This window comes from Tiliqua scincoides, chromosome 5 (assembly GCF_035046505.1).
Source record: "Tiliqua scincoides isolate rTilSci1 chromosome 5, rTilSci1.hap2, whole genome shotgun sequence".
Lineage (NCBI taxonomy): Eukaryota > Metazoa > Chordata > Lepidosauria > Squamata > Scincidae > Tiliqua > Tiliqua scincoides.
Window position 1 is genome coordinate 1,467,114 of NC_089825.1, and position 27,004 is coordinate 1,494,117.

Sequence of the window (27,004 nt, forward strand, 5' to 3'; positions counted from 1 at the left end):
TGTGGGAGATGCACAGGGAGGGACTTCTAAAGGCATTCACCTTGAATCCTGGACCCTCCTCAGTCTGAAAGCAGCAACAGTGGCCGCAGAACATGGAGGTACCATCTAATTCTCTTTTAAAGGGATCCAAGGCTTTTAAACCATTGCACACTTCATCTGTTATTGCCAGCCACCTGCAGTCTCTGCGCTGCCTCAGCTGAACCATGTTCTCCTTCCACACTCCCCACCCCCACCCCAGGATGACTGAACTGTGCTATTAAGGAGGACAAGCAGAGAAGGCAGTCAAGAACCTCAGGCTCCAGCTCTGCTGCTGTGGCTTCACCGTTGTTTTTGATTTTCTACTGCTTGCTGCCCTGAGCACCTCAAGAGTTGGGAAAGTGCAGGATATACATTTTTCAACAGAGCACATTTGTGCAGTCAAGCCACAGTGCAACCCTGACGCTTGCTGCAGCCCGAATACCTTGTCTCGGCTGCATGTGAATGCTGGCACAGAAAGTCTGCGATTGTACAGAAAGGTGGATTTGATAGTTTGATAATTTCTTCTTTAATAGAAAGGCTCCTAGAAGAATTCCATAGTGGATCAGGCTAAAAGGGAATGTGTGTGTGTGTGTGTCAGTTTCTCTCTAGCATGGAACAGCAAGCAGCGAAAGACACCAGGAATGCTCTGTGAGTTTGAAGCATCTCTGGCCTGGAGACTCAGGACTTCGTGGATTCTTGTGCCTTCTGGATTTCCTGCAAAGAGAAGGAAGAAAGCTTCTAACTCTCTGGTAAGTAACGCTTTGCTGAGATGCCCACACCCCTCTGCACTTTGGTTCAGGGACCCAGATAAAAACTGTGTAAAATAATGGACTACAGAACCAGAAGCGATTAAATGGATCCTTCAGACTGGGACCAGCCCATCTGCCCCAGCAGGCACTCGCAGATCAACCTGCAGAAGACAAATGATCACAGGACCTGCATCAGAAGCAGCACCAAGAGGGAAAATGCCTGTGCAGGATGCTGCTCTCTGGACAGAGCTGTGGGCAACTCCTAGGGAAAGAGGAAGTCCTCCTTGCACACCATGGCTGGACATGGAGGACCAAAGTGTTAGTCCTGCCACTCAAGAAACCTACTAAACACGCAACCAGCTATTTTGACTTTGCTCATCTCTTCCTAGTTTTGTGCCCCTCCCTGTAGGGAGGGGGCCAGGGTAGGGGTTTCCCTACCCCCAACCTTGGCTCCCAACTCGTAGTGCTGTCAGCCTTCCCAGCCTCTCCTGCAACACAGAAGCAGCTCTCTTTCCAGGATCTATGTGGTGCTTTTCTCCCTGCCTGTGTCCCCTTGGTTGGGCCTTTGTGTCTGGAATGAGGCTTTGTTCAAAGTTTGTATCTCATTTATCTCAAAGCAGTCAAATAGCTCAGAAATCAAAAAATTTCTGAACATTCAGCAGCATTACTCCAACTCAGCCAATCATTTTGTGATGCTCCTGGGCAATGGCTGGTTTTTTAGTTTTGTTTATAGGCGGGAGATCATTGTGGAGGAAGTGTGACTTTCTACTTCCAGCACTGAAGAAACACCTATGAGGTTTAGGGAAGCTCACCTTTTCATGTTTCACCTTTTCTTGCACTGCCCTGCTACTTTGTGGTCCTTTTCCTTTGATAAGAACTGAGTGATCTCTAGGCAATGGGCACTGCCACCAATTCAAACAGTTCTCTCCTTGCTTAGGCACAGGAGTAAAGGAGGAGGCTCAGCTTCTCTGTAATCTAAGTGGAGAGTTGCAGAACAAGAAAGCCAAGACACTGACCTCTGCTAGAATCGCCTTCAGTTTGGAATAAGCTTCTTCCAAGTCATTGTTGATAATAATCAGATCAAAAAGGCCGGGTTCTTTACCTGGTGTAAAGACAACACAATTGTGTAAAGACAACTGGTGTAAACACAAACACAGAGGATCTTAGAAATATACAGTTCTTTAAGGGCTCGCCCTTTACACCTCCACTCCCCCAAAAAGCAGTGAGCCACAGATACAAAGCCACTGAGATGTTCAATCCAGTGAAACTACCCCTCCTTCCCCTGACACTCGCCAGACTGGACTCTGCCACCCATTCAACAGACAATCCCCAATAGGAAAGCTTCTTGCAGCCAGTTATCCCTGGAACAGTTCACTTTCCCAAGGAAAAGTGTTGCTGATTTTTAGTGAGACATATATATGGTTGGCACCCTTCAGTCTCGAAAGACAACTCCAAACCATTTCTGGTGGATAATTATTTTACTTGTCAGATTTTAAATCCCACCCTTCCTCCAAGGAGCTCATTATGGTGTACACGGAGGTCCCTCCTCCTCCCATCTGCACAACCACCCTGTGAGGTAGGTTAAGCTGACAGGCCCAACATCACCCAGCTTCATGGCTAAGCAGGGACTAGAACCCAGGCCTCCCTGTCCCGGGTCCAAAATTCCAACTGCTGTCACACACGGGCTTTTTTAAATCACTGCAACATGTTCCTCATTTCCCCTTATATCCAGGGGAAAAAATGGTATGTGGGGAAGAGTTGGAGCAACAGCAAAAGAGGAGATGGGGCAGACCCCTATCCAAGGTAGCCCATCCTATCAAGGTGAGCCATGCCCTCGTGCCTGCCTTCTGCCCACCCGCCCCTGCTGGCCACTCCTTTGTACTCACTCAGTTCCATGTCAATGCAGGCTGCATTCAGCCGCTTTTGTAAACTCTCCTCTGTTTCCGTCTGTCTGTCCCGTAGCCTTTTTTCCTAAACTCCAGGGGAAAACAACTGAAATGCACACGCTCATTGTGGCTTGCCTGTCCCACTGTTTCTGCCTCTCAATACTCCATGCTGCCAATCCCAACCCCCCAGGCTGCCTTAGGCATGGAAGAAGCCAAGAGCCAGAGAGATGCTGTCTCAGGACCAGAGGGCATGTCTTAAACTGGACTCAGATGATGGAGACTTCTAATTCTCCCTTCAGCAGAAGCCTCTTTGCTGGCTATTCTGTGGGGATTATGACGCTGGGAAAGGAGTGAGGAGATGAGCCAGAGAAGGACTTCTTCAACTGGACTCCATCAACTTCAATTTTTAAAAAAACACATAGAACTGCTCCATGAAAGCCGACAAGGGCCACCCTTGCCAATTAGCCCTGCCCCGAGTCCACCACCAGCTTCAAGCTGGCTCCACACACCAGCTCATCACCCCATAATACAGGAACCATCCAAGGGAGCATGAACTGGGGTGGGGGAACTAGGATACAGAACGGGATGCTTGTTTCTTAAGTTCTGAGAACCACAGAAACGTGAGCACAGCAGCCTTCCGACGCTCCCCCAAAGAGTATTCTATTTCTGTGGGTGACCTGGTCATCGTGAGGCAGCTTTTATACAGAACCAAAAATTAATCACTTTGCAGTCAGGGATGTCAGCAGAACAGTTAAGAGAAACCAGACCACCCCCACAAAAAGCAGTGAAGAAACTTCACTGGGAGCCTTGATGGGATGTGATTTCTGAGACCTATGGAGGCAAGTTTGCAACAGCAATCAAAATTCTCCATTCTCCTCTGCGACCCCTTGTGGCTGAAACATCTTCCAAAAAGATGTTCCACCTCCCACTCTTCCTTCAAATTCACTCTTCCCCAGAATCCTTGGGCAACCCCTTAGCTTTCATCCTTTACTAAAATGCAACAATGTGTAGCTACACTGCTAATTTTAACCTTTTGTACCCCCTCCCCTCCTTCCTCTCACTCTTTGTCGGCTCCCCCAGTTTTGAAATATAGGCTCCTTGGGTCAGAAGCCCCTTCCTATAAAGCAGCATAGACATTTACACTGGTTTGCACCAGTTACAATCACAGCAGGGCAGCATGGCTACCAGATCTTGAGCCACTCTCACCAAGGTTTCTATGGACGGCGGTTGGACAGAGATGTAGATTGGATGAAGGTCGGTTTTCTTGAGATTCTTCACACCCTGCATGTCGACATCCAGAATACAGATGAGGTTCTGCGCTTGGACAGCCTGAACAGCAGCTTTACTGAGAAGGAGAGGAGAACAGTTAATGTTTACAGGGTGTAGATCCTGCTGTGGAAGATGGTTCACAAGACAGTGGAACCTTGAGGACTAGTGCCTTAAATGAGTCAGCACTTAGCAGCAGTCTAGAAGAGGCATCTCATACAGTGTCTCACTAGGGTTTACGTCACCCGGTGTGGGAAGCTAGCGTGTCACCCCATGATGGACGTCTTCCCATGCAGTGGACGGAGCAACGCACTGGGCAGTGGGTGTGGTGATGCACCATCGTCCACCCCTTCTGGTTTTTTGGCTATAACTTTTGATAGAAATATTTCAACATGGTTTGTTTCACTGCATTCTGCATGAAATTATGCATCAAACGATACATAACATGATGGTATTATTTAAAAATACCAAGATTTAAAAATTTTTGGCCAGTAGTGGTGTCACCTCCCCCCGTGTGTGTCAGCTGGTGTGGCCCACACACCCCCTAGCAACGCCACTGACCTCATAGTTTGCAGTACAGCAATGGCCAAGAGATGGCTGCCAGCACCACATAGTATTCACCTAGCCTGGCACTACTGATGGCTCTCCAGAGTTTCCAACAGGATCTCTCCTAGCCCTACCTGGAGATGCTTCTGGGGACCTCCTGCATACCAAGCAGATGCTCTGTCAAAACTCATTCGTGGATCCACCCACCCCCTTGGGTCTTCCACAAGGAAGCTGAAGGTCAGTGGTGAAGGCAAAAGGTGCTTATCAGAGACACCTGGAACTTTCTCTCCAGACTTAAGCCTTTTTTGTGCAGCTCACAGCTTCTATTTAGGGCCCTCAAGAATCCCAGTTTAATGTTTAAGGAAAGTTCTAGCTCACACAGCTCCCCTTGAACACATGATTTAAAAACTGTGCACTTTGACTTTGTTTGCATGGAAGCAAACAGATCACGCCTCTCCCACCCAAAAGACATACCTTGTTCCATACATATTCCCAGAAAATTCTGCATGCTCAATGAATCCTCCAGCACTGACCTCCTTCTGCATCTCTTCTCTGGTCACAAAATGGTAATCTGGATAAAAATGATATTTTACATAGCAGCATGTACACAGGAATGCACACTGTATGTACTTCGACATAGACAGTGAAGACACTGTTAGAAACACACAACCCTTCACCTGCTCCCTTGGGTCTTCCACGAGTAAGCCTCCCCTCCCAAGAAAATATTCAACTCTGCCAGCTTAAACCATCTCTAATCACAAGGACTCTCACGGCACAGAGAAGAAGGGCTGGGTGGAGACAACCATAGCGAAGATGAGGATCTAGGACAGTGGTTTGCATACTTTTAGCACCGGGACCCACTTTTTAGGATGAGAATCTGTCGGGACCCACTGGAAGTGATGTCATGACTGGAAGTGACATCATCAAGCAGGAAAATTTTTAACAATCCTAGACTGCAATCCTATCCACACTTATGCAGGAATAAGTCCCATTTACTGTCATTGTTAAAAGAATATACATAGTAGCTTCCTAAATGTACAGGTCTCTAGCATTTCTCCAAATGTAGTCACATTCCTTGGTAGCATCAAGTCGAACAGATTAAAAATAAAATATTGAAATGAACGGGGACTCACCTGAAATTGGCTCACGACCCACAATCAGGACACTGATCGAGGAGATTCTTCAACATAGGAAGAAAATGCTTATGTAAAGGACCACTTTTCTGTGGTCAGGCTCAAATTATGGAAATCTCTCCCCAGGTGCATTTGTCTGGGCATGCCCACTGTTCTCTCTTAGAGACCAGGAAAAATCTGCCCTGTTCTCTCATGCTTTTGTTGGTACTTAAGTTCTCTTTGATTTGCTTTTAAGCTGCCATTGCTGCTGCTTTGGCGGTTCTGCCTTATCTTTTGTACTGATGCCCTTGCTTTTGCTGTGCTTTAAATTAATTTGCATGTAAACTGCCCTGAGGGCTCCAGGTTGGAAGCCAGGATGTGCATTTCTTAAACAAATTAAATGAGACCAGCAGGGAATTCCCAGAAATACAAACTCCAAACCCCAGGGATCCAATCCCAGAAGACACAGTGTCTCCTCTCTGAAACAGGGCTATAAGACTTGCTGATCCTGGAAGCACAATGAAGATCTACAACTTTGCATTGTGGCCATTTGACAGGCTGCAAAAACAGGTGGTTTATCTGAGTCCCTGGCAGGCTCAGTTCAGCTTCAGGGGCTGCAAGACGCATGGCTCTGCTAAAAGACAGCACCAGGATCCAGAAGCCAGCTCCTCAGCTAAGGGAGAAAATAACAGCCCACTTTCTATCTACACCAAAGGACACCACTGGATCCTGGGTCTGAGGGACAGCGTATCCTTGGGGTGGTCTTGGTCACCTGCTCCCACACCCAAGTCTCCCCCTTACTCTAGTTTTACCCAACCTCAGATCACCCACAACTGCCCCTAGAACAGGCAATTCCTACCTAACCCATCTGACCCTCACTCTTGTGTAACCACAGCCCCCTGCATCATTGGGGCCAAGCACAGGCACATCCTGTCCCTCACTAACCAGAGTCAATCATTTGTTACAGAGATAGACACTTGAGCTCAGCCTCCCATCTCCCACGGAGGACAGGTCTGGACACTGACCTTTGCCATTCACCTCTCCAGGTCTTGGCTGCCGCGTGGTATCTGAAAGCAACAGACGTTTAAGAACAGACAATAAAGCCAACACACCTGATGAAATGCCTGGAAAATCCACAACAGAGCAAAGTTCTCCCCCCCCCCCTCTCCACAATCAAAGCTGCCCTTCGTGGCTTCATTTAAGATTAACTTCCTAGAACCAAGCCAAGGGACCATCACAGCCAGTCTCTTGGCATTGCTTTTAAAGCAGATTATCAGGCATGAGAGGCAATGTGGAGAGAGGAGGAAAACATGGACCAGAAAAGTGGTATGGCCTCTATTTTTGTAATACAAAACTGATGCGGTGGAGATGCAAGATGGAAGAAGCGGAATACAAAAGACCCTTTCTGGATGGGAAGAAGCAGCTTCTTTATATACTTGCACTCTTGGACAGAACAGAGAAACAAAAATATAGATATTTTTATCCTATCCAATAGAAATAGAAGGAAAAAAATATGGAGAAAAGTTTGAGCATCAGTGCACCTCCCCGCAGGACTCAGCACCCTGAAAACATAAGGTTCAAACAGTACTGAACACCATTTGCAGTGTTGGCTTCACTTTTGGGGGTGCTCAAGGACTTCCTGTGCCGGCCCTGCCGCAACCCTCCTGCATCCCCGCCAGCCCCACAGAGACGGAGCCACTCACGGGAGACGCTGAAGCCAAAGACGTTCTCGTAGTCCTTCATCAGCTTCTTCAGCAACGTGCTCTTCCCCGCACCTGAAGGGCCAGTCAGGACAACCGGCCTCGGTCCCGTCATCGCTGTGGGGAGACAAGGCAAAAGTTGCTCCGTGTTAAGGAAGGGGCAGTGGTGGGCATGCTTAAGGGACTTTGACGCCAAGGGCAAGATAATCCGTGGTCACTCACTGCATCCGGATATTCACATTCTTTTTCTTTCTACTCCTCAGGAAGCACCCCAGCACATGGCCACTGGTACAGCCCTTCCTAATGTGCTAAGATGTTAATTTAGCATCTCCTTCCCCCCCCCCACTTTCTTTCCTTACCCCCTCCTTCCTTCTCCTTCCTTCTGTGTCTGATAAGCTAGACTGAAAGTCTGCAAGCAGGATCTCATAACTGTTAATTCTATGTTTGTACAGCACCTTGGCTTTTACTTGGCAAGGTTAACAACTTGGTTAACAAATAACCATTTTTCTCATAATCATAAAGAGGTGAGAGACAAACAACCAGCACAGCACCTGCCTGGAAACCAGTGGTGCAGCTAGACGGGGTGCAAAGCACTCTTGCAGGTACCTGAATGTGCCATGCATGTGACCCTCTCCACTGGAGCCATTACGGGTGGGGGGAGAAAAACAGAGGTGTTCTCTGAGCACAGAAGTTGTGAGGGACAAGATGCATTTCTTCACATTCTGGGACAAACAAAGAATGCGAGGAAGCTCTTCCCATTAGCCAAGGTCCCTCTCACCTCCACGCTGCACTTTCATGCTCACTGCCCCTCATTTGGTGAGTGCCTCACTAGTAATTAACAATATTCAGCATGCATGGATCTCTTTTGAAGTGCTCCACCTCCAACAGGTATGTGGTATATGGAGTATCTCCTGGTCGGGATACTTTGGAGGAAGCTAATCAGGACAAAGCACCTCTTTCAGTATACAGATGGATGACACTCTTTTATTTAACCCACCACCCTTTTAGTCTTGCGCTGCAATGTTCTGTGTATCTTCTGCATTTTTGAAAATTTAAACCCGATATCCCCTTTCTGTCCAGTGTGGTTTCAAAGACATGAACCTAACTGATGGAAGTTAAAGTCAAAGCATCACCCCAAAAGACTGTTTGTAGGGGCACTTGGGAAGGGATTCTAAATATAAAGCTGACTTCAGACAGCCAGAGGCAGACATAAGGACAAGCTGCAGGAGTGCCCTGCCCTGCCCTGCCCACTTTGCAACAAACCAGTCCTTGCTATGCCGCACTTCCAATTTGCAAAATGCTGCCTAGTCCATCCTTCCAACCCCTGCTGTGAGACAGATCATTAGCCCTGTTTCAGAGGCAAAAAGGAAGCTACTTGCCAAAGGCCGTTCAATACAACCCTGCATAAATGGGAACTGTGAACCCTGAACGTCTAGTGCTGGTTGCAGTTACGGGTAGTCTGTGTCACTGTTTCGAGTTTAGCATTTATTGCAACAAAATACAGTAGAACTTCCAAAGTTAAACACCTCTCTATATTGACCACCTCCTTAAGTTGTATCTTGACCACTTCAACTATTGCACAAAGTATTAATTTACCCTCCATAAGTTGCCCACTGAACGCAATACTGTGGGCCTGTGTTTCGTCTGGTTTGTCCCATCTTGGAAAAGCAAGAAGCTATGCAACAATCCCTCCCCTACGCTTGCTAGCGCGTGTGCAAAAGGGTTTTTATAGGTGGGTACACTGCACATAGCCGACAGACCTGCGCCGGCTGCCGACTGTACCTGGATAAGTACCAAGTTGTGAGGGACATGAGATTGCTTGTGCATAGATCCTTCTGGAGCACTTCTGAATCCCTTCTGATCTTCACCACTCAGAAAAGTTTAGTGTCATCCACAAACTTGTCCACCTCTTTGCTTATCCCTGTTTTCCAGATGTTGAAAAGCACCAGTCCCAGGACAGATCCTTGAGGCACTCCACTTTCCACCTCTCTCCACTTTTTTTGTCAATTGCCCACTGACACCCACTCTCTGTTTCCTGGTCCTCAACCAGTCCCCAATCCATGAGAGGACCTGTCCTCTTATTCCTTGATTGGAGTTTTCTCAACAACTTTTAGTGAGGGACTGTATCAAACACCTTCTGACATTTAGTGAGACCCAGTGGAGGCCACGTAGCCCAAGTAAAAAAGTGTTTTGTTTTTTTTAAAGCTGTTGGGGCTATGTAACATGCTATGGGCTGGCAAGAGATAGCATTGGTCTGCCTGTCTGCTATGAAACCAAGTATTTTTTTTTAACTTACTATTTTTTTTAAGCTTATAAATTTTCAGTGGTTTTTTTAAACACTGATTGTGGGCTGTTTATTCTCTGTCTCTTAATATAGATATAGATTATATAAATAGTAAGCATCACAAGAGGATCAATTCTCATTGGTATTTGCAATAAAACTTTTTAAAAATTCAATCTAAATAATAACTTGGTCTTACATTTGTTGTCCTGGGAGCTAAACATGATAATATTTAAATGTCTTTTTTCCCCCGTATGTTGACCACCTCCCTATGTTGACCAATTTCCTCCAGTCCCTTGGGTGGTCAACTTAAAGAGGTTCTACTAATGTTGGCATCCTTCAGTCTTGGAAGGCTATGGTATCGCGCTCTGAATAGTGTTCTGGAACAGAGTGTCTTCTCCAGTGCGCGAAGCCTGGGTAAAAGTAGATGAGGTTCTACTGTATTTTGATGAATTAATGTTTTGTTAGGAAGTGAACACTGTATAATTGTTGGGTGACTGAAATAAATTGCATTGATTTAATTTTGATTTAAATTTGCTATTGAACAATGTTTATGATTGTTTTTGATGCAACTGCTTTTATTTTATTTTTGCAATTAGAAGCTCTGGGCTCTCGTAGGAGATGAAAGGTGGGTATAAATACTGTAATGAAATGAAATGAAACTCCCAGGTACGTTTTCTTCCTTCACAACAACCACCTGCAAAATCCTAAGAAACCCCTGACAACACTGAGCAAGACAGAATACCACAGCTGGAACCAGTGGCATAGCTAGGAGGGGGCAAATTACTAAGTTTTGCAGGGAGCCTCACCACAGCAAGCAAGTGGCCCCTCCCCCTCTGAGCCATTTTGCTCCCCCTGCCCAAATGGCTCCAAAGGGGAGGTGCTACTTGCATGCTGTGATGAGGCTTCCTGCGCAGCAATTGTTACCCTGCACATGCCCGATCTCATCTGATCTCGGAAGCTAAGCAGGGTCAGGCCTGGTTAGTACTTGGATGGGAGACCGCCTGGGAATACAAGGTGCTGTAGGCTTATACATAGTCTTTCGAGACTGAAGGTTGCCAACCATAGTGTTTTGCACTCTCTCTGGCTACGCCACTGGTTGGAACTCAGCCAAAGGCAGCCTCCTACCTTTCTGTGACTTGCGCATCTGGAAAGATGCTTCTTCCATCTTTCAGTGAAGTGCACAAGCAAAGACTTAATCCCCTTTTAAAGCCATTTTAGCCAGTGGCCACCACCACATTTGGCACCACTAAATTTCACGTATTACTTAGGTATGGCGTGAAGCAAAACTTCCTTTTACCAGCCTGGAATTATCAGTCACAATAAAGACCACTGAGTGACCCCAAATTCTAGAAGTATGGCGGGACCCTCTCCTGTCCAATCTCCCCACACCGTTCATACTTCCATAAACTGGTATCATGTCCCCATCCCAAACTAACCCCCCCAAAACCTGTACTGTCCTCACAGGAAAGCTGCTCTCCAATCATTTTGGTTGTCCTTTTCTACATCTTTTCCAACTCCATATTTTTTGAGATGAGGCAACAACAAGCATACAGAGTATTCCAGGTGAGGCTGCCCCACAGATTTATATGAAGGGATCCCAACACTGAGTGTTTTTATTTTCTATCCTTTTCTCAAGGATCCCTAGCAGAGAGTTTGCCTTTTCTCCAAGGCAAACTTTTCTCCAAACTTTTCTCACTGTTGGTATTTTCAGTGAGATGCATGCTGTAACCTGTAAGAACATAAGAACAGCCCCACTGGATCAGGCCATAGGCCCATCTAGTCCAGCTTCCTGTATCTCACAGCGGCCCACCAAATGCCCCAGGGAGCACACCAGATAACAAGAGACCTCATCCTGGTGCTCTCCCCTACATCTGGCATTCTGACTTAACCCATTCCTAAAATCAGGAGGTTGCGCATACACATCATGGCTTGTACCCCATAATGGATTTTTCCTCCAGAAACTCGTCCAATCCCCTTTTAAAGGCGTCTAGGCTAGACGCCAGCACCACATCCTGTGGCAAGGAGTTCCACAGACCGACCACGCGCTGAGTAAAGAAATATTTTCTTTTGTCTGTCCTAACCCGCCCAACACTCAATTTTAGTGGATGTCCCCTGGTTCTGGTATTATGTGAGAGTGTAAAGAGCATCTCCCTATCCACTCTGTCCATCCCCTGCATAATTTTGTATGTCTCAATCATGTCCCCCCTCAAGCGTCTCTTTTCTAGGCTGAAGAGGCCCAAACGCCGTAGCCTTTCCTCATAAGGAAGGTGCCCCAGCCCCGTAATCATCTTAGTCGCTCTCTTTTGCACCTTTTCCATTTCCACTAAGTTTTTTTTGAGATGCGGCGACCAGAACTGGACACAATACTCCAGGTGTGGCCTTACCATCGGCATTATAATACTAACCGTTTTGTTCTCAATACCCTTCCTAATGATCCCAAGCATAGAATTGGCCTTCTTCACTGCCACCGCACATTGGGTCGACACTTTCATCGACCTGTCCACCATCACCCCAAGATCTCTCTCCTGATCTGTCACAGACAGCTCAGAACCCATCAGCCTATATCTAAAGTTTTGATTTTTTGCCCCAATGTGCATGACTTTACACTTACTGACATTGAAGCGCATCTGCCATTTTGCTGCCCATTCTGCCAGTCTGGAGAGATCCTTCTGGAGCTCCTCACAATCACTTCTGGTCTTTACCACTCGGTAAATCTTGTAGATCTTGTACATGGAGAATCACAGCCAATTCAGTTCCTTTGAAATGATATATGAACTGGAGTTCTTGCCCTAGTGGAAATCACTCTCTATTGAACTTCATTTCACAATGTGAAGCCCAGTCACTGGGTTTGGAAATAACCTTTTGGGTTTGAACTATCCCAGGGGTGGGGAACCTGTGGCCTTTTGGAGTACCAGCTGCAGCCTTTTGGGTACCTGCCCGCAAATACTAAATTCACTTTTCCCCCTCCCTATTATAAATGCCAAACTCAGGGTATTTTTTCAGTAACTTTGATATATTCTATCCTGTCAATAGCAACTAGGTAATTGGCAGACTGGCAACCATCCAGTGACTCACGTCATCGGCCCGAAAGCTTCTTAGAGAAAGAACTAAGAAATACCTGGGGCATTTGGCGGGCTGCTGCGAGATACATGAAGTTGGACTAGATGGGCCTATGGCCTGATCCAGTGGGGCTGTTCTTATGTTATATAACTGTAACGTGTTACATTCTCAGCATGCAAACTAATAGGATCACGTTTAAATACAATCTGACTTTCCGATACAAAAAGGTTTTCCACCTCTGTATCCTGAATAAATTGTCATCATTGGCAAATCTGGCTACTTCATTGCTCACCCTGACTCCAGATCATTGACAGATGAGTTAAACAGCATCACTACTCTCTAAAGAGATCCTTATGCGTTTCCCGCTGCTTATTTTCTTCGGTTGCAAAATCTTCATTCCAACCTTCTGTTCTTTAAGCAGTCAGTTATCGATAAAATAACTTGCTCTTTACTAAGTGTATGTTGGACTTTGCCAAAAGCATCTTGCAAATGACAGAAAATATTCAAATCTTGATCATATATCAAGTTATGGGAGAGCCCAATTTTCATTTGGGCTGCCTTTACAGCAGTAACACCCCAGCACTGCTCAGCAGCAGAGAGCCTGAGGGCAGATAAAGAGTTTCCATGGGCCACATCCAGCCCCTGGGCATAATGTTTGACAGCCCTGTTTTAGAGACCAGTTGCATATTTTTGTAGATCAAGTTTCATATTTGAGCTTTCAGAACTCTGCCATGTATGCGATCTGGTGCTTCATTAATTTGGTCCCTATAACTTTATCTGCTGTCAAATCTACTAGATTCATGCTACAATCCTATACACACCTACCTGAGAGTAAGTCTCACTGAAATTCATGACACTTACTTCTGAAGAGACATGCCTACCATTGTGCTGTTACTGCTTCAAATGCCCTCTGTGAGAAAACCAATTCATGCCTTTCACTTATCCAAAATTTTCTGCAGTGAAGATGGACAGAAAGTGCTCATTTTGTTTTTCCATGATCTCCCTTTACATCTACTCTCTAGCCGCTGTCCCCCTGACCGGTTTCCTGTTTCTGAAGTCTGTTTTTAGGTTTTTGGTATTATGGTCCTGGAATCCTTTATTTGCTTGTCTTCTTGCCAGGGAGATAAGATTCATTCCCTGCCCCCTCCCCAAAACAACATCAGAAAGAGGGGACAAGTTGGCAGAAGCGGTGGAGCAGCAGTGAAGAATACCCACATCTGAGATCTTGGAAAGCTGCAAACATCCCCATGACACCAGCACTCTCAAACTGTCTACACCACTGAGTTTTCAACCTTTTTCATCTCAAGGCACAATGACAAGATACTAAAATGGTCAAGGCACAAAACCAGGTTTTTGCCAATTGACAAGGCACACCATGCTGCCAGTGGGGGCTCACATCTCCCATTGACCCTATTAATAAATGACCTTCCCCCAAATTCCTGTGGCACACCTGTGGACCACTTGTGGCACACCAGTGTGCCACAGCATAGTGGTTGAAAATGGTTGGTCTACACCTTACCTTTTGCTCTTCTTTTGTGGTCCTTTCAGTTCAAGTATATAATCCTGTTGGGGTTTTTCGCAAGGAAACAGCTGATTGCATAGGAAACAGGGGGGAAAGCAGAGCTAACAGAGCACCAGGCTATTTGTTAGCACCTAAAGCCTTGATTACCAGTCCTTCCCTGAGACTGGCCAATGAGAAAAAACCTCCCCCAAATCCCTAATCACCTCCTGTGGTTTCTTCCAGCCTCCCAGCTTCCAGCTTAATGCTTTAGCTGTGGCCTGAGTTGAGCCTACCTGCATAATGCACACCTGTCCGAGAATAGTTATTGGTGTTTAAGCTTTCATTGTATCATCGTGTCTGGACATAAAGAAAAAACACACTGCGTAACAAGAGCCAACATCAAATTCAAAGACTCCTGCACTATTCCCAATCAAACAGGGAGCAGAGAGCCAAAGGTTTTTTTCCTGCCGTTCCTCTAAGGAGCTCAGCATTTTGCCAGTGGTGTGTAGCCTCCACTGCCCCCCAACTGCCCCCCTGATGCATTATTTCATACATGGGGGCAGGGGAGAGATTTTCAGTAATGATCAAAGATGCATTCTTTAATATAGTCCAAATTAAGCGGGGAGAGAACACCAGTACACATTTGATATGGTTACTTTCTTGTACTTCATATATTATGAATACAGTATACAGGACCCTCTGCAAGAGGGATCTGAAGGCCTTAGGAGTGGACCTCAACAGGTGGGAAACCCTGGCCTCTGAGCGGCCCGCTTGGAGGCAGGCTGTGCAGCATGGCCTTTCCCAGTTTGAAGAGACACTTGGCCAACAGTCTGAGGCAAAGAAGGAAGGCCCATAGCCAGGGAGACAGACCAGAGACAGACTGCACTTGCTCCCAGTGTGGAAGGGATTGTCACTCCCGAATCGGCCTTTTCAGCCACACTAGACGCTGTGCCAGAACCATCATTCAGAGCGCGATACCAGAGTCTTGCCAACTTGCCAAAGGTTGCCAACAACTTATACAGGACCAGCCCATCTTGAAGCCAACAGAGGCAGCCTGCTCAGGCAACAGATTGGCAGGGAAGCACCCACTTCTACTGCCCTGCACTCTGGCCTGGGGAGGGGAGTTAAATCTAAAGCCCATCAGCAATTCTGGAAGGATGGCAAGGGATAAGCAGAGAAAGAGATACCCAAAGCACGTTCTGACCAGCGTGCAGGCTTAAAGGGAGAAAAGGCAGAGCAAGTTAGCATCTGGAGGAAAGAAGATTAGCAGGCAGTTCCTGTCATAGCCTCAAGAAAGGTTTCGAGATTAAGCATTTTAATCGCATTTCCTATTTACAGCATGTCCTGGAAAGTGTACCTTTCTCTGCCTTTTATAAGACAGGGGCAAAGAGCAGCCAAACGTAACCTCTGTAGTTGAAAGGTTAAAGGTACAACATTTACCGGGGTCCACAAATGTTGGCTCAGTTTACGAGCCAGCTATTACTTGTGCATTGATTAAAGCGCTCGAGAGATAGTTGTACAGATGGATGCTCACCCATGGCTGGTAACAACTACTCCTGGCATGTCACTTTGTCTAACGCCCGGAGAAGTCTGAGTAGATTTGCCCCTGATTTGGGGCACATCTACCAACATCTAGGATTCCTCTACTCAAAACAGTAATACTAAAATCTCTTACATGCACCTGAGCAGATGCATGCACTGCTACCATAACCACCTCCCTACCCATCTCTTCCCATACCTGGCTGCTTAGGAAAGCAGCTGGGAGGTCAAGGGGGGCAAGGCACGGCAGAGACAGCCACCTTACCTTTAACAACAGTACCATTGCCTTCCTGTTATGCCCACCCAGTCCTGTCTGATATAAACAGGATGAGCAAAACACATGGGGAATGCTATGCCCATCTGGTTTGTTTCAAACAGGACCAGGCAAGCATATGAGGAAGAAGATGGTGCTGGAGCTGAAGGGAAGGAGGCTGGCGCCCTCTTGCCCTCTTGGCGCCCTCTTGCCCTCTGGCGCCCTGTCTCTTCCTCCCTCCCCCCCCCCCGGTTGCTTTCCCTATTAAGCCACTAAGGACGCAATCCTAACAAACTTTTCAGCACTGACCTAGCCTCAATGCAGCCTCAAGGTATGGTAACAAACATGCCCTTACCTTGAGGAGGCCCCCTTGAATGCCCCTCCACTGCAGGATGCAGTGCATGCCACAATGGCACCGTTATGTCAGTGCTGAAAAGTTGGGTTAGGATGCCTTTCAGCCATTGGCTGAGCTGTTATGGAATAACAATATAATGTCCACAAATATTTAAGCTCTGGGGTGGGAAAGCAAACGTCAGTCATAAAATAATGAAAATCAGTACGTGCGTGGCAAGTAAGAGAGCAGTCTGACTGGCAAAAATAATCATCTGGGGCTAGGATGTTATAGTGGTTCGGAAGTTGGACTTAGACCTGGAAGATCCAGGTTCAAATCCCTGCTCAGCCATGAAGCTTCCTGGATCATCTTGGGCCAGTCACTATCAGCCTCACCTACCTTACAGGGCTGTTGTAAGAAAAGAAGAAAGGAAGTAACTTTGTATGCCACCCTGAGCTCCTTAGAGGAAGGGCAGTATACAAATGTCAAATAAATAAACGTCAGGAGTTGTTTGATGCAGGGAAGGCAAGGAGCCAGTGGCAGGCAGCAGTAATTAGATATTTCCTCTTTCAGTAGTTTTCGTGCAGCACTTAATGAAAAATTACATGAAATAAAAGCCCTTCTGCTTATCAGATGACAGAGACACATGAGTAATAATTGCAAACAGCGTGCCTAAGATGCTGCATCGCAGATAAAATTGGCACTGACACTTAGCATTGCAAACCAATGTGTGACTCTCTGAAAATAGCCAGGCTTTACTGAAACACTGTAAAAACCTTAGATAGAGACATCTTTGGGATGTTGTGCGCTTGGCTGTTATTTCCTTCCAGGATGCTGTTTGTTAAGGCTGATAGCTACACAGAGTACACACTAATTTTGTGGTTTTGCTGCTGGTAATTTTACAGGCCCTCGAGCAATTTCATTTTCACATAGTTGGCAACCTTCAGTCTCGAAAGACTATGGTATCGCGCTCTGAAAGGTGGTTCTGGAACAGCATCTAGTGTGGCTAAAAAGGCCGATTCGGGAGTGACAATCCCTTCCACACTGGGAGCAAGTGCAGTCTGTCCCTGGTCTGTCTCCCTGGCTATGGGCCTTCCTTCTTTGCCTCTTAGCCTCAGACTGTTGGCCAAGTGTCTCTTCAAACTGGGAAAGGCCATGTTGCACAGCCTGCCTCCAAGCGGACCGCTCAGAGGCCAGGGTTTCCCACTTGTTGAGGTCCACTCCTAAGGCCTTCAGATCCCTCTTGCAGATGTCCTTGTATCGAAGCTGTGGTCTACCTGGTAGACCACAGTAGTAGGCCTTCTATTTCACATAGAAGGCCTTCTATTTATGAAGCAACACAGATACAGTTATTCTACTAGAAGGGAAAACATATTTGAAAAGGACAGCTATATTGGAAAGGTACGTTGATGGTGAATTTTTTTAAATTTAAACTCCTGTTCAACAACTTGAACACTTGGGTAATTAAGTCAGACAGGAGGTTTAAAGCCACAACTCCCCCATCCCCAAAGCAGCTAGCCAACAAGTCCTGCCACAAATTCCACACCCAACTTTGGCCCTGGGGCTGACACTGTGGCAGGTAATGACTCCTATTCTAAACTCTGGATCAAGATGACATGTACTGCTTCCCCTAGTCAGCATCATCTACTCACGTGTATCCTGTGAGGTTCCAATGTAACCCATCAACACAGGAGAGCTCCTACAACATTAAAAACCTCATGTAGATACTGTACATCCATGCAATGCAATTCTAAGTGTATTTACTCAAAAGTACCATAAGTTCCACAGAGCAAAACTGAGAACTAAGAAAAGCCTGGCTTCCAAAGGTCCATCTAGTGCAGCTTCCTGTAACTCACAGAGGCTCACCAAATGCCTCAGGAAGCACACACTGCATCTGGCATTATGAGGTAGCCTACTTCTAAGATCAGGAGGTTGCACATACACATCATGGCTTGTAACCTTGTGATGGACTTTTCCTCCATAAAGTTCTCCAATCCCCTTTTAAAGATGTCTAGGTCAGACAGCATCATCACATGCTGTGGCAAGGAGTTCCAGTGACTTCTTACACTTTCTCAGACAAAAACCCTCTGAGATGAAAAAATGGCACATGCGGCACAAATGCACAAATTCCATAAACTTAAGAATATAAGAGAGCCCTGCTGGATCAGGCCAAAGGGGGCCCATCCAGTCCACCTTCTTGCATCTCGGAGTGGCCCAGCAGATGCAACAGGGAGCACACAAGAGACCTGCATCCTGGTGCCCTCCCTTACATCTGGCATTCTGAGGTCGCCTCCTTCTGTCACCAAGAGGCTGCACAAATTCATCATGGCTTGTAACCTATGATGGACTTTTCTTCTACAAATCTGTCCAATCCCTTTTTAAAGGTACCTAGGCTGGATGCCGCCACCACATCCTGTGGCAAGGAGTTCCACAGACCACCACACGCTGAGTAAAGAAATATTTTCTTCTGTCTGTCCCAACTCTCCCCACACTCAACTTTAGTGGGTGTCACCTGGTTCTGGTGCTGACCCTCTAAGCCAGTGATTTCCAGCCTTCTTCATCCTGCAGCACATTGGCAAGGCACCACAATGGTCAGGGCACACCAGCAGCCTTTTGCAGCTGACAAGGCACACTGTGCTGTCAATGGGGGCTCACCCCCCCCCAACGGTCCCATTGATAAATGACCTTCTCCCAAATTCCCACGGCACACCTGGGGACCATTCGCGGCACACCAGAAAATGGTTGCTCTAAGCACTCTGCCTGTCACCCTGTCCTGCGGCAGGAAGTTCCACAGACACCCTGTGCTGCCCCCCCCGTGCGCTCTGCCTGACCCCGTCCTGCGGCAGGGAGTTCCACAGACACTCAGTGCCTGCTGCGCACAGGAGGGCGAAGGGGAGGGGCAGCACTGAGGCCGGGGGCGAGCCGGGGAGGGGAACGGGGTCGCGGGGCCGGGAAGACGCTCCCGAGGCGTACCTGCGAGGGCGCGGCTCAGCAGGCGGCGCCAGGTCATCGGGAGAGGCAGAGGCGCAGCCGCCGCCCGCCGCAGCAGGGCTCACCCGAGCCCCGCCCCTCCCGCCTGGCGCCCGGGCGACGTCATGGTCGCGCGCCCCTCCCTCGCCCTTCCGCGCCAGAACTGCGGCGTCGCGGCACGGTGACGTCAACGCGGCGCCGGGACGGGCGTGGGAGAGCCGGGCGCATGCGCAGATGAGGGGAGGGGGGCGCAGCGGCAGGGTGAGCAGCTCCGCCGGGGCAGACCATTGGGGAGGAGGCCAGTGTCGGGGCAGAGCAGAGCATCAGTGGGGCCCTCCATGCTTCTTTGCCCAGAGTGGCGTTGCTCTGGAGGCGCCTGGCACGGTGGGCATGTGCATGGGACTGGCCTGTGGGACTCCTTGCCACGAGAGGGGGACGCCTGGCCCAGGTGTCTTTGTAAGGGTTCGGATGGGTTGGTGGAGGAACCCCTGGCCACTGGATGTGGGGATGGTACCTGCCCTGGGTGCTGTTGAAAGGCATGGAGGAAAAATCCATCGTAGGTTGATGTATTTTTCACGTTTTTATACCGCCCTGCGGCCGGTGCCCACAGCAGCTCCCCTCCTTTTGTCCTCACAACAACCCTGTGAGGTAGGTGAGGCTGAAAGAAAGTGACTGGCCAGGGTCACCCAGGAAGCTTTGTGGCTCAGGCGGGATTTGAACCTGGATCTTCCAGTTCTAAGTCCACCTCCCTAACCACTACACCACCGTATGTGCAACCTCCTGGTTTCAGAAGTAGGCTGTCTCTGAACACCAGCATGTAATTAGCCTGTGGAACTCCTTACCACTAGATGTGGGGATGGCACCTGCCCTATATGCCATTGAAAAGGGATTGGGCAGATTTCTGGAGTAAAAGCCCATCCCAGGTTACAAGCCATGATGTGTATGTGCAACCCCTGACTTTAGAAATGGGCTATGCCCCATGCAAGGGAGGGCATCCGGAATTAGGTTTCTTGTTGTCTTGTGTGCCCCCTAAAGCATCTGTTGGGCAATGTGAGATACAGGAAGCTAGACTAGATGGTCCTATGGCCTGATCCAGCAAGGCTGTTCCTGTGGAAGCAAGTGCCCATGAGGCTTGCAACTGGATTCCCTGCATGTCTGCTTGGAGGCAGGGATATGCAGTAGGTGGGGAGGTAGGCGAGGCAGAGCCTCCCAGAGGGAGTTTTTTAAAAAGCATCACCACCATTTGAGGCAAGGCAGGTGAGAGCTTTCCTAGCAGAGTCCTTTGAAAAGTGCCTCCACCATGTGAGGTGCACAAGCACTCATAACCCACGCACAGAACATGGGGAGGCTCTGCCTGTCCTGCCTCCCCGCCCACTGCACGTCTCTCTTTGGAGGTGATGCCTGCTACATCTTGGCTTCTGGGGTGGGCTATCGCTTCTTCTGATTAGGACTGTTGCTTATACCACTTGACCACACTGTCATATCTGAGCCACACAAACCCTATTTTGAAAAATCTTCCTTTGCTTTTCCAGCAGGTTGTAGAGTGGGACTTTGGCTCTCGGATCATGACCCTTGCCAGGTTTTGCAGCCTGTGCTCATCCTAGAAGTTGTTTCTGATGTTCCGTTGTGTTAGAAACTGGACATTGTTTGCCCAGCCTCGATGCAAGCTCAGTATGGCAGCTATCAACAGGACTTTAAGGTACAGCACGTCGGGGGAAGAATACCAGGCAAATCTCTCACAAAAACCCTTGACTTCCGACGGGCGGACTTCCCTCAAATGAGGAGGCTGGTTAGAAGGAGGTTGAAAGGGAGGGTAAAAAGAGTCCAATCTCTCCAGAGTGCATGGAGGCTGCTTAAAACAACAGTAATAGAGGCCCAGCAGAGGTGTATACTGCAAAGAAAGAAGGGTTCCACTAAATCCAGGAGGGTGCCCGCATGGCTAACCAGCCAAGTTAGGGAGGCTGTGAAGGGCAAGGAAGCTTCCTTCCGTAAATGGAAGTCTTGCCCTAATGAGGAGAATAAAAAGGAACATAAACTGTGGCAAAAGAAATGTAAGAAGGTGATACGGGAGGCCAAGTGAGACTGAGGAACGCATGGCCAGCAACATTAAGGGGAATAATAAAAGCTTCTTCAAATATGTTAGAAGCAGGAAACCCGCCAGAGAAGTGGTTGGCCCTCTGGATGGTGAGGGAGGGAAAGGGGAGATAAAAGGAGACTTAGAGATGGCAGAGAAATTAAATGAGTTCTTTGCATCTGTCTTCACGGCAGAAGACCTCGGGCAGATACCGCTGCCCGAACGGGCCCTCCTGACCGAGGAGTTAAGTCAGATAGAGGTTAAAAGAGAAGATGTTTCAGACCTCATTGATAAATTAAAGATCAATAAGTCACCGGGCCCTGATGGCATCCACCCTAGAGTTATTAAGGAATTGAAGAATGAAGTTGCTGATCTCTTGACTAAGGTATGCAACTTGTCCCTCAAAACGGCCACGGTGCCAGAAGATTGGAGGATAGCAAATGTCACGCCTATTTTTAAAAAGGGAAAGAGGGGGGACCGGGGAAACTATAGGCCGGTCAGCCTAACTTCCATACCGGGTAAGATGGTGGAATGCCTCATCAAAGATAGGATCTCAAAACACATAGACGAACAGGCCTTGCTGAGGGAGAGTCAGCATGGCTTCTGTAAGGGTAAGTCTTGCCTTACGAACCTTATAGAATTCTTTGAAAAGGTCAACAGGCATGTGGATGTGGGAGAACCCGTGGACATTATATATCTGGACTTTCAGAAGGCGTTTGACACGGTCCCTCACCAAAGGCTACTGAAAAAACTCCACAGTCAGGGAATTAGAGGACAGGTCCTCTCATGGATTGAGAACTGGTTGGAGGCCAGGAAGCAGAGAGTGGGTGTCAATGGGCAATTTTCACAATGGAGAGAGGTGAAAAGCGGTGTGTCCCAAGGATCTGTCCTGGGACCGGTGCTCTTCAACCTCTTCATAAATGACCTGGAGACAGGGGTGAGCAGTGAGGTTGCAAAGTTTGCGGACGACACCAAACTTTTCCGAGTGGTGAAGACCAGAAGTGATTGTGAGGAGCTCCAGAAGGATCTCTCCAGACTGGCAGAATGGGCAGCAAAATGGCAGATGCGCTTCATTGTCAGTAAGTGTAAAGTCATGCACATTGGGACAAAAAATCAAAACTTTAGATATAGGCTGATGGGTTCTGAGCTGTCTGTGACAGATCAGGAGAGAGATCTGGGGGTGGTGGTGGACAGGTCGATGAAAGTGTCGACCCAATGTGCGGCGGCAGTGAAGAAGGCCGTTTCTATGCTTGGGATCATTAGGAAGGTTATTGAGAACAAAACGGCTAGTATTATAATGCCGTTGTACAAATCTATGGTAAGGCCACACCTGGAGTATTGTGTCCAGTTCTGGTCACCGCATCTCAAAAAAGACATAGTGGAAATGGAAAAGGTGCAAAAGAGAGCGACTAGGATGATTACAGGGCTGGGGCACCTTCCTTACGAGGAAAGGCTACGGCATTTGGGCCTCTTCAGCCTAGAAAAGAGACGCCTGAGAGGGGACATGATTGAGACATACAAAATTATGCAGGGGATGGACAGAGTGGATAGCGAGATGCTCTTTACACTCTCACATAACAACAGAACCAGGGGACATCCACTCAAATTGAGTGTTGTGTGAGTTAGAACAGACAAAAGAAAATATTTCTTTACTCAGCGTGTGGTTGGTCTGTGGAACTCCTTGCCACAGGATGTGGTGATGGCGTCTAGCCTGGACGCCTTTAAAAGGGGATTGGACAAGTTTCTGGAGGAAAAATCCATTATGGGGTACAAGCCATGATGTGTATGCGCAACCTCCTGATTTTAGAAATGGGTTATGTCAGAATGCCAGATGCAAGGGAGGGCACCAGGATGAGGTCTCTTGTTATCTGGTGTGCTCCCTGGGGCATTTGGTGGGCCGCTGTGAGATACAGGAAGCTGGACTAGATGGGCTATGGCCTGATCCAGTGGGGCTGTTCTTATGTACTACTCCTGAACAGTGGGCCTGAATGGAGTGCTAGGTGCTGTACAGGGCCAGAAGTGATATAGCCCTTAATGTGTTGGTTCTCATGTATACCTTACATATAAATAAACCTCACTACTCAGTTAAACCCAGCCCCCATCATGATTTGGTGCTTGTGATTTTGTGCAGGAACAGGCTCTGCCTGTCTTCTCATAAACAGTCACCCACTGGTAAGCCCCACTGCCAAACACAATGCAGTCTGGTTCTGAGTAAGCATAGTTCACTTTGTGGGTAAAGAGCAAGTGCAAGTTGAGATTTAGTTGTATTTACAAGTGAGTCAGCTGCTGCCACGTATTTCATTGCTTTCTTCAGCACCATTGTTATGGGGAGAGAGGCTGTGTTAGAGCATGTCATTTGCAGGCAGAGTCCCACGTTCAATCCCCAACACTTCTAGTTAAGCAACTGGGTAGAAAGGCTAGGTAGTGCTTGTATCTAAGATGCTGAGTGAGTTGCTGCCCTTGAGAGCAGACAGACCAATAGCCTAACTTGGTCTTGGACAGCTTCCTATGTGTTTACTATCAAGCTTTTTCATGTTTATGAGGATGATCTGAGTGATTTGGCAGATTCATAAGGGAACCCGCAGTCCTTGATAGCCGGTTTTCCTTGCCCTGAAATGCTTCATACAGATAGATACCTTTTCTTGGAGAAAAATATTGCACTCTAGATGATGTGATGGAGGCTGACCAGCTCCATAATATCCATCTGATTCTTTGACCTGCCATAAATGCAGGTCTTGCTGGATTACTGTTGTGGTTATATGGGATCTTTCAACTGTTAGCTGCCTTGGAGCACAAGCCTAACCAGGTCTACTCAGAAGTAAGTTCTATTTTACTCAATGGGGCTTACTCTCAGGAAAGTGTGGTTAGGATTGCAGCCTTAGTGTGGCCTGTTCAGAGAGGTGTTCCCTCTGTTTTGACGGGTGTCTTTCTGGTTCTAATGGATTTCTGTTGAACTTGTTACTTTTTAAGTGATTGCTGTATGATGTTGAGTATTTTAATCAGTACACTGTAGTGGCTCCTCATCAGAGTTGGGTATGTTCTGGCTTCTGGGGTGTGTGTGTGTGTGTGCATGCATGTGTGTTTTCAAAATGTGCATGTGCTTCCAGTATGTCAAATTCTGTCTGGAATTTGTTTCAGAACCTTTCGACCAGAGGCCTTCTTCGGCCTCCTCCCAAGACTTTGTGGCATCCACACGTCCACCAGCCAGCCCAACTCCAACCGAACGTCTGTTGTCCGCATCCCAAGGCAAAAATATGCCAGGACCTATCCAGTGCTGCTAGTGAGGCCTGATGGCTCTTCGATCCACATCCGCTACAAAGAACCAAGGAGGATCCTTTCAGTGAGTGTTGCGTTCGGCCTTTCCTGGGGGGGGGGGGGGGAGAGAGAGAATCTTCCAGCTGAGAGTATCCTAGTTCTTGTCTGCACTGCCTGGCAGCAGCTGTCCAGGTTGTCAAATGGTGATCTCTCCCAGGCCCGCCCCCTGGAAATGTAGATGAGGCTTGGAACTTGGAGCACACAGGCTTGGACCCTGTGGTGCAGTCCTTCCTCAGCTTGAGTTAGTGGAACACAGGCCAGACTTAGCAGGCTTGACCACTGTTCTGCATAAACACTAGAGAGCACTTGAGTACCTGTTTGATGTAGCAGCGCAAGATGCTGCTTTGGGAAGCACCCAAGGCTTGTTATGGCCTTGTTGCTTGTTGGGAGTGTAGAGCACTGAAAGTTGTCGCAGTTTGACACTGCTTGGGAAGCCCACAAGGCCTAGGGCCTGGTGGCTTGCTGGGAGTACAGAAAGCAGATGCACTGAAGGGTTAGTAGGAACCGAAATAGCAAGGAATCAGAGCAAGGATGAGACGGCAGTCATGGATTCAAAGGGTAAAATGCTGGCAGGAAAGCTAGAAGCAGAACGCTGGGAGATCGAGAGAGAAATGCGATCCTCCCGGCTAGCCCGCTCAGCCTTTGTTGAATCTTAAAAACATGACACAATACTATTACAACATTAAGGGTTATTAAAGGGTAATAAGATTATACTGGCTGCTTACTAGCTAGTTCTAGCTTAACCACAATCCACATTCCTAGATATGATTCTCCATAACATCTTCTTGTTGACTGGCTATGGAGCTTCAGACTCAGCATGTCACCAAGGCCATGCTGAGTGTGCTCTGTGCAGGTGCAAAATGTGCTTTGCTTTATTGCCAGCATACCAAGGCTAAAACTAGTGCCTCTGCATGAACACTATAGTTCAACATGCCCCTGCTGACCACCCAGTGCAGAAGAAAGAGAATTCACAATTCACAAGCTGTCCTTGAGGAAAGCTTGCCTTCCATTTCCAATCATATCACTGGAGAACCCCATATGTGTAGATGTTTGTTTCTGGTGAGTAAGATTAGCTTACAGCCCAAGTCTTACTGAACATAAAGGGCTTACTTCTAAATAAAATAAATAACATTGTTTTCAAACACCTTTATGTATAAGTGTGCAGGTGACATCTTCCTAGGAGTACTTGCTAGCTGCTTCTGGCTTTAATTCTCCCTTCAACTGCCAAACTAGCAGTTGTACTCCAGAAATATTTAAGCGGCAAAGTCAGTTTTATAAAAAAATGTGAATAATTGTTGAAAAACTTCATGGGGAACTGCATGTCTTATTAATCAATAAACTGTACTTGTGTTTAATTATAATGTCATTTTTTAAATGGTTAACACTGCAATCTGATGTACACTTTCCTGCAAGTAAATTGGTTAAATAAGCTTTTATGAAACTCCAGGATTTCGCGACTTGAAAACATCTGGCAGAGATGTTGACCATCCTGGGGGGGAGGTCAGATTGATCTGACCTTGAGAATACAACATCACTGAATTTCTTCCTTTTTTAAGGGGAGTCTTCAGATGCCTCATCCATAAACTGAAGCTCAAATGTGAAACATCAGAAGTGGCTCCCAGACATTAAACCCTTTACAGCACTACCCAAAAGTGCTTGTCTGGGGAAGGCTAGAGCTACTGAATTTCTGCCTGTTGGTATTAAAGGAAATAGAACCCTGCCTGTGTGTGTGTGTGTGTGTGTGTGTGTGTGTGTGTGTGTGTGTGTGGCAGGATTTTTACTAAAATCATACATTCTGTTTTTTAAATAAAACTCTTCTCCTATAGATACCTGTGGACATTAACACCCTCCCTGAAGCTGAAAGGAAAGCCCGGTTGCGGAGAAGGGATGCTGGCAAGCTGAAGCCCAAGCAGGAGATGTCTTTTGAAGATGACTTTAAATTAGACAATTATAGAAAGTTTTGGAAGAAAAAATGATGTTTTGTCTTGAAACTTTGGGAGAGGAAAAAAATTTGGTTCTGCTGGATGCTCATAGTGTGATGAAAATGTTCCTAAGAGATCACCTGGTCCATGAGTTAATAAATTTTCTTACATCCAATTGTCTTCTTGTTTTATTTTGTGGTCTGAGGACCCTGTGGTGATTAGCATGATGACTGTCACCCAGCTGAAGAAATCTTGGGTCCCAATCCTGTCCAGCTTCGCTGCACTGATGCAACCATGCCAGTGGGGCATGCGCGGCATCCTGCAGTGAAAGGGCAATCACAAAGGTGTCCTCATGGTAACTGAACACTTGTTCCCTTACCTTGTGCCTGCACCAGCACTGGAAAGTTGGATAGGACTGAGCCCTAAGTTGATTCAGTTGTGAATCAGGAAAAAGAAGTGGCTCCAAAGGAAAAAGCCT

General features: G+C 47.3%; 2 protein-coding genes and 1 pseudogene across 3 annotated transcripts; 2 read left to right on the forward strand and 1 right to left on the reverse strand.

The window, feature by feature from the left end:
• Positions 1-516: 516 nt before the first annotated feature.
• Positions 517-19,368, reverse strand: GUK1 (guanylate kinase 1). 2 transcript variants are annotated; one of them, XM_066631149.1, is made up of 9 exons: positions 19,219-19,368; positions 17,898-17,944; positions 7,281-7,394; positions 6,603-6,644; positions 4,940-5,036; positions 3,860-3,998; positions 2,654-2,738; positions 1,784-1,869; positions 517-732 (listed from the first exon to the last, which is right to left on the reverse strand). In XM_066631149.1, the coding sequence occupies exons 2-9, from the start codon at positions 17,926-17,928 to the stop codon at positions 697-699; spliced, it is 630 nt and encodes a 209-aa protein (XP_066487246.1). In that variant the 5' UTR covers positions 17,929-17,944; positions 19,219-19,368; the 3' UTR covers positions 517-696. The 2 variants fall into 2 exon arrangements, with proteins under 2 accessions (XP_066487246.1, XP_066487245.1); XM_066631148.1 differs by lacking the exon at positions 17,898-17,944 and having other exon boundaries at positions 19,219-19,349.
• LOC136654839 (5S ribosomal RNA) lies at positions 10,466-10,587 on the forward strand (annotated as a pseudogene).
• A 220-nt stretch (positions 19,369-19,588) lies between the features above and the next one.
• On the forward strand, positions 19,589-26,694 carry MRPL55 (mitochondrial ribosomal protein L55). The gene is made up of 4 exons (XM_066630997.1): positions 19,589-19,663; positions 20,748-20,914; positions 24,428-24,629; positions 26,431-26,694. Exons 2-4 carry the CDS (start codon positions 20,832-20,834, stop codon positions 26,578-26,580), a joined length of 435 nt encoding a protein of 144 aa, XP_066487094.1. The 5' UTR covers positions 19,589-19,663; positions 20,748-20,831; the 3' UTR covers positions 26,581-26,694.
• The last annotated feature ends 310 nt before the right edge of the window (positions 26,695-27,004 follow it).

What these genes read in the sequence shown, in the direction of transcription:
- GUK1 (XM_066631148.1), bottom strand. Translation starts at nt 19,255, where the DNA reads ATGACCTGGCGCCGCCTGCTGAGCCGCGCCCTCGCAG. An exon ending in CTTTGGCTTCAGCGTCTCCC is followed by an intron (nt 6,645 to 7,280) that starts GTGAGTGGCTCC and finishes TGTTGCTTTCAG; the next exon opens with ATACCACGCGGCAGCCAAGA. An exon ending in TGAAGGCGATTCTAGCAGAG is followed by an intron (nt 733 to 1,783) that starts GTCAGTGTCTTG and finishes TTCTCTTTGCAG; the next exon opens with GAAATCCAGAAGGCACAAGA.
- MRPL55 (XM_066630997.1), top strand. Translation starts at nt 20,832, where the DNA reads ATGTTCCGTTGTGTTAGAAACTGGACATTGTTTGCCCAGCCTCGATGC. An exon ending in GCTATCAACAGGACTTTAAG is followed by an intron (nt 20,915 to 24,427) that starts GTACAGCACGTC and finishes AATTTGTTTCAG; the next exon opens with AACCTTTCGACCAGAGGCCT. An exon ending in AACCAAGGAGGATCCTTTCA is followed by an intron (nt 24,630 to 26,430) that starts GTGAGTGTTGCG and finishes CTTCTCCTATAG; the next exon opens with ATACCTGTGGACATTAACAC.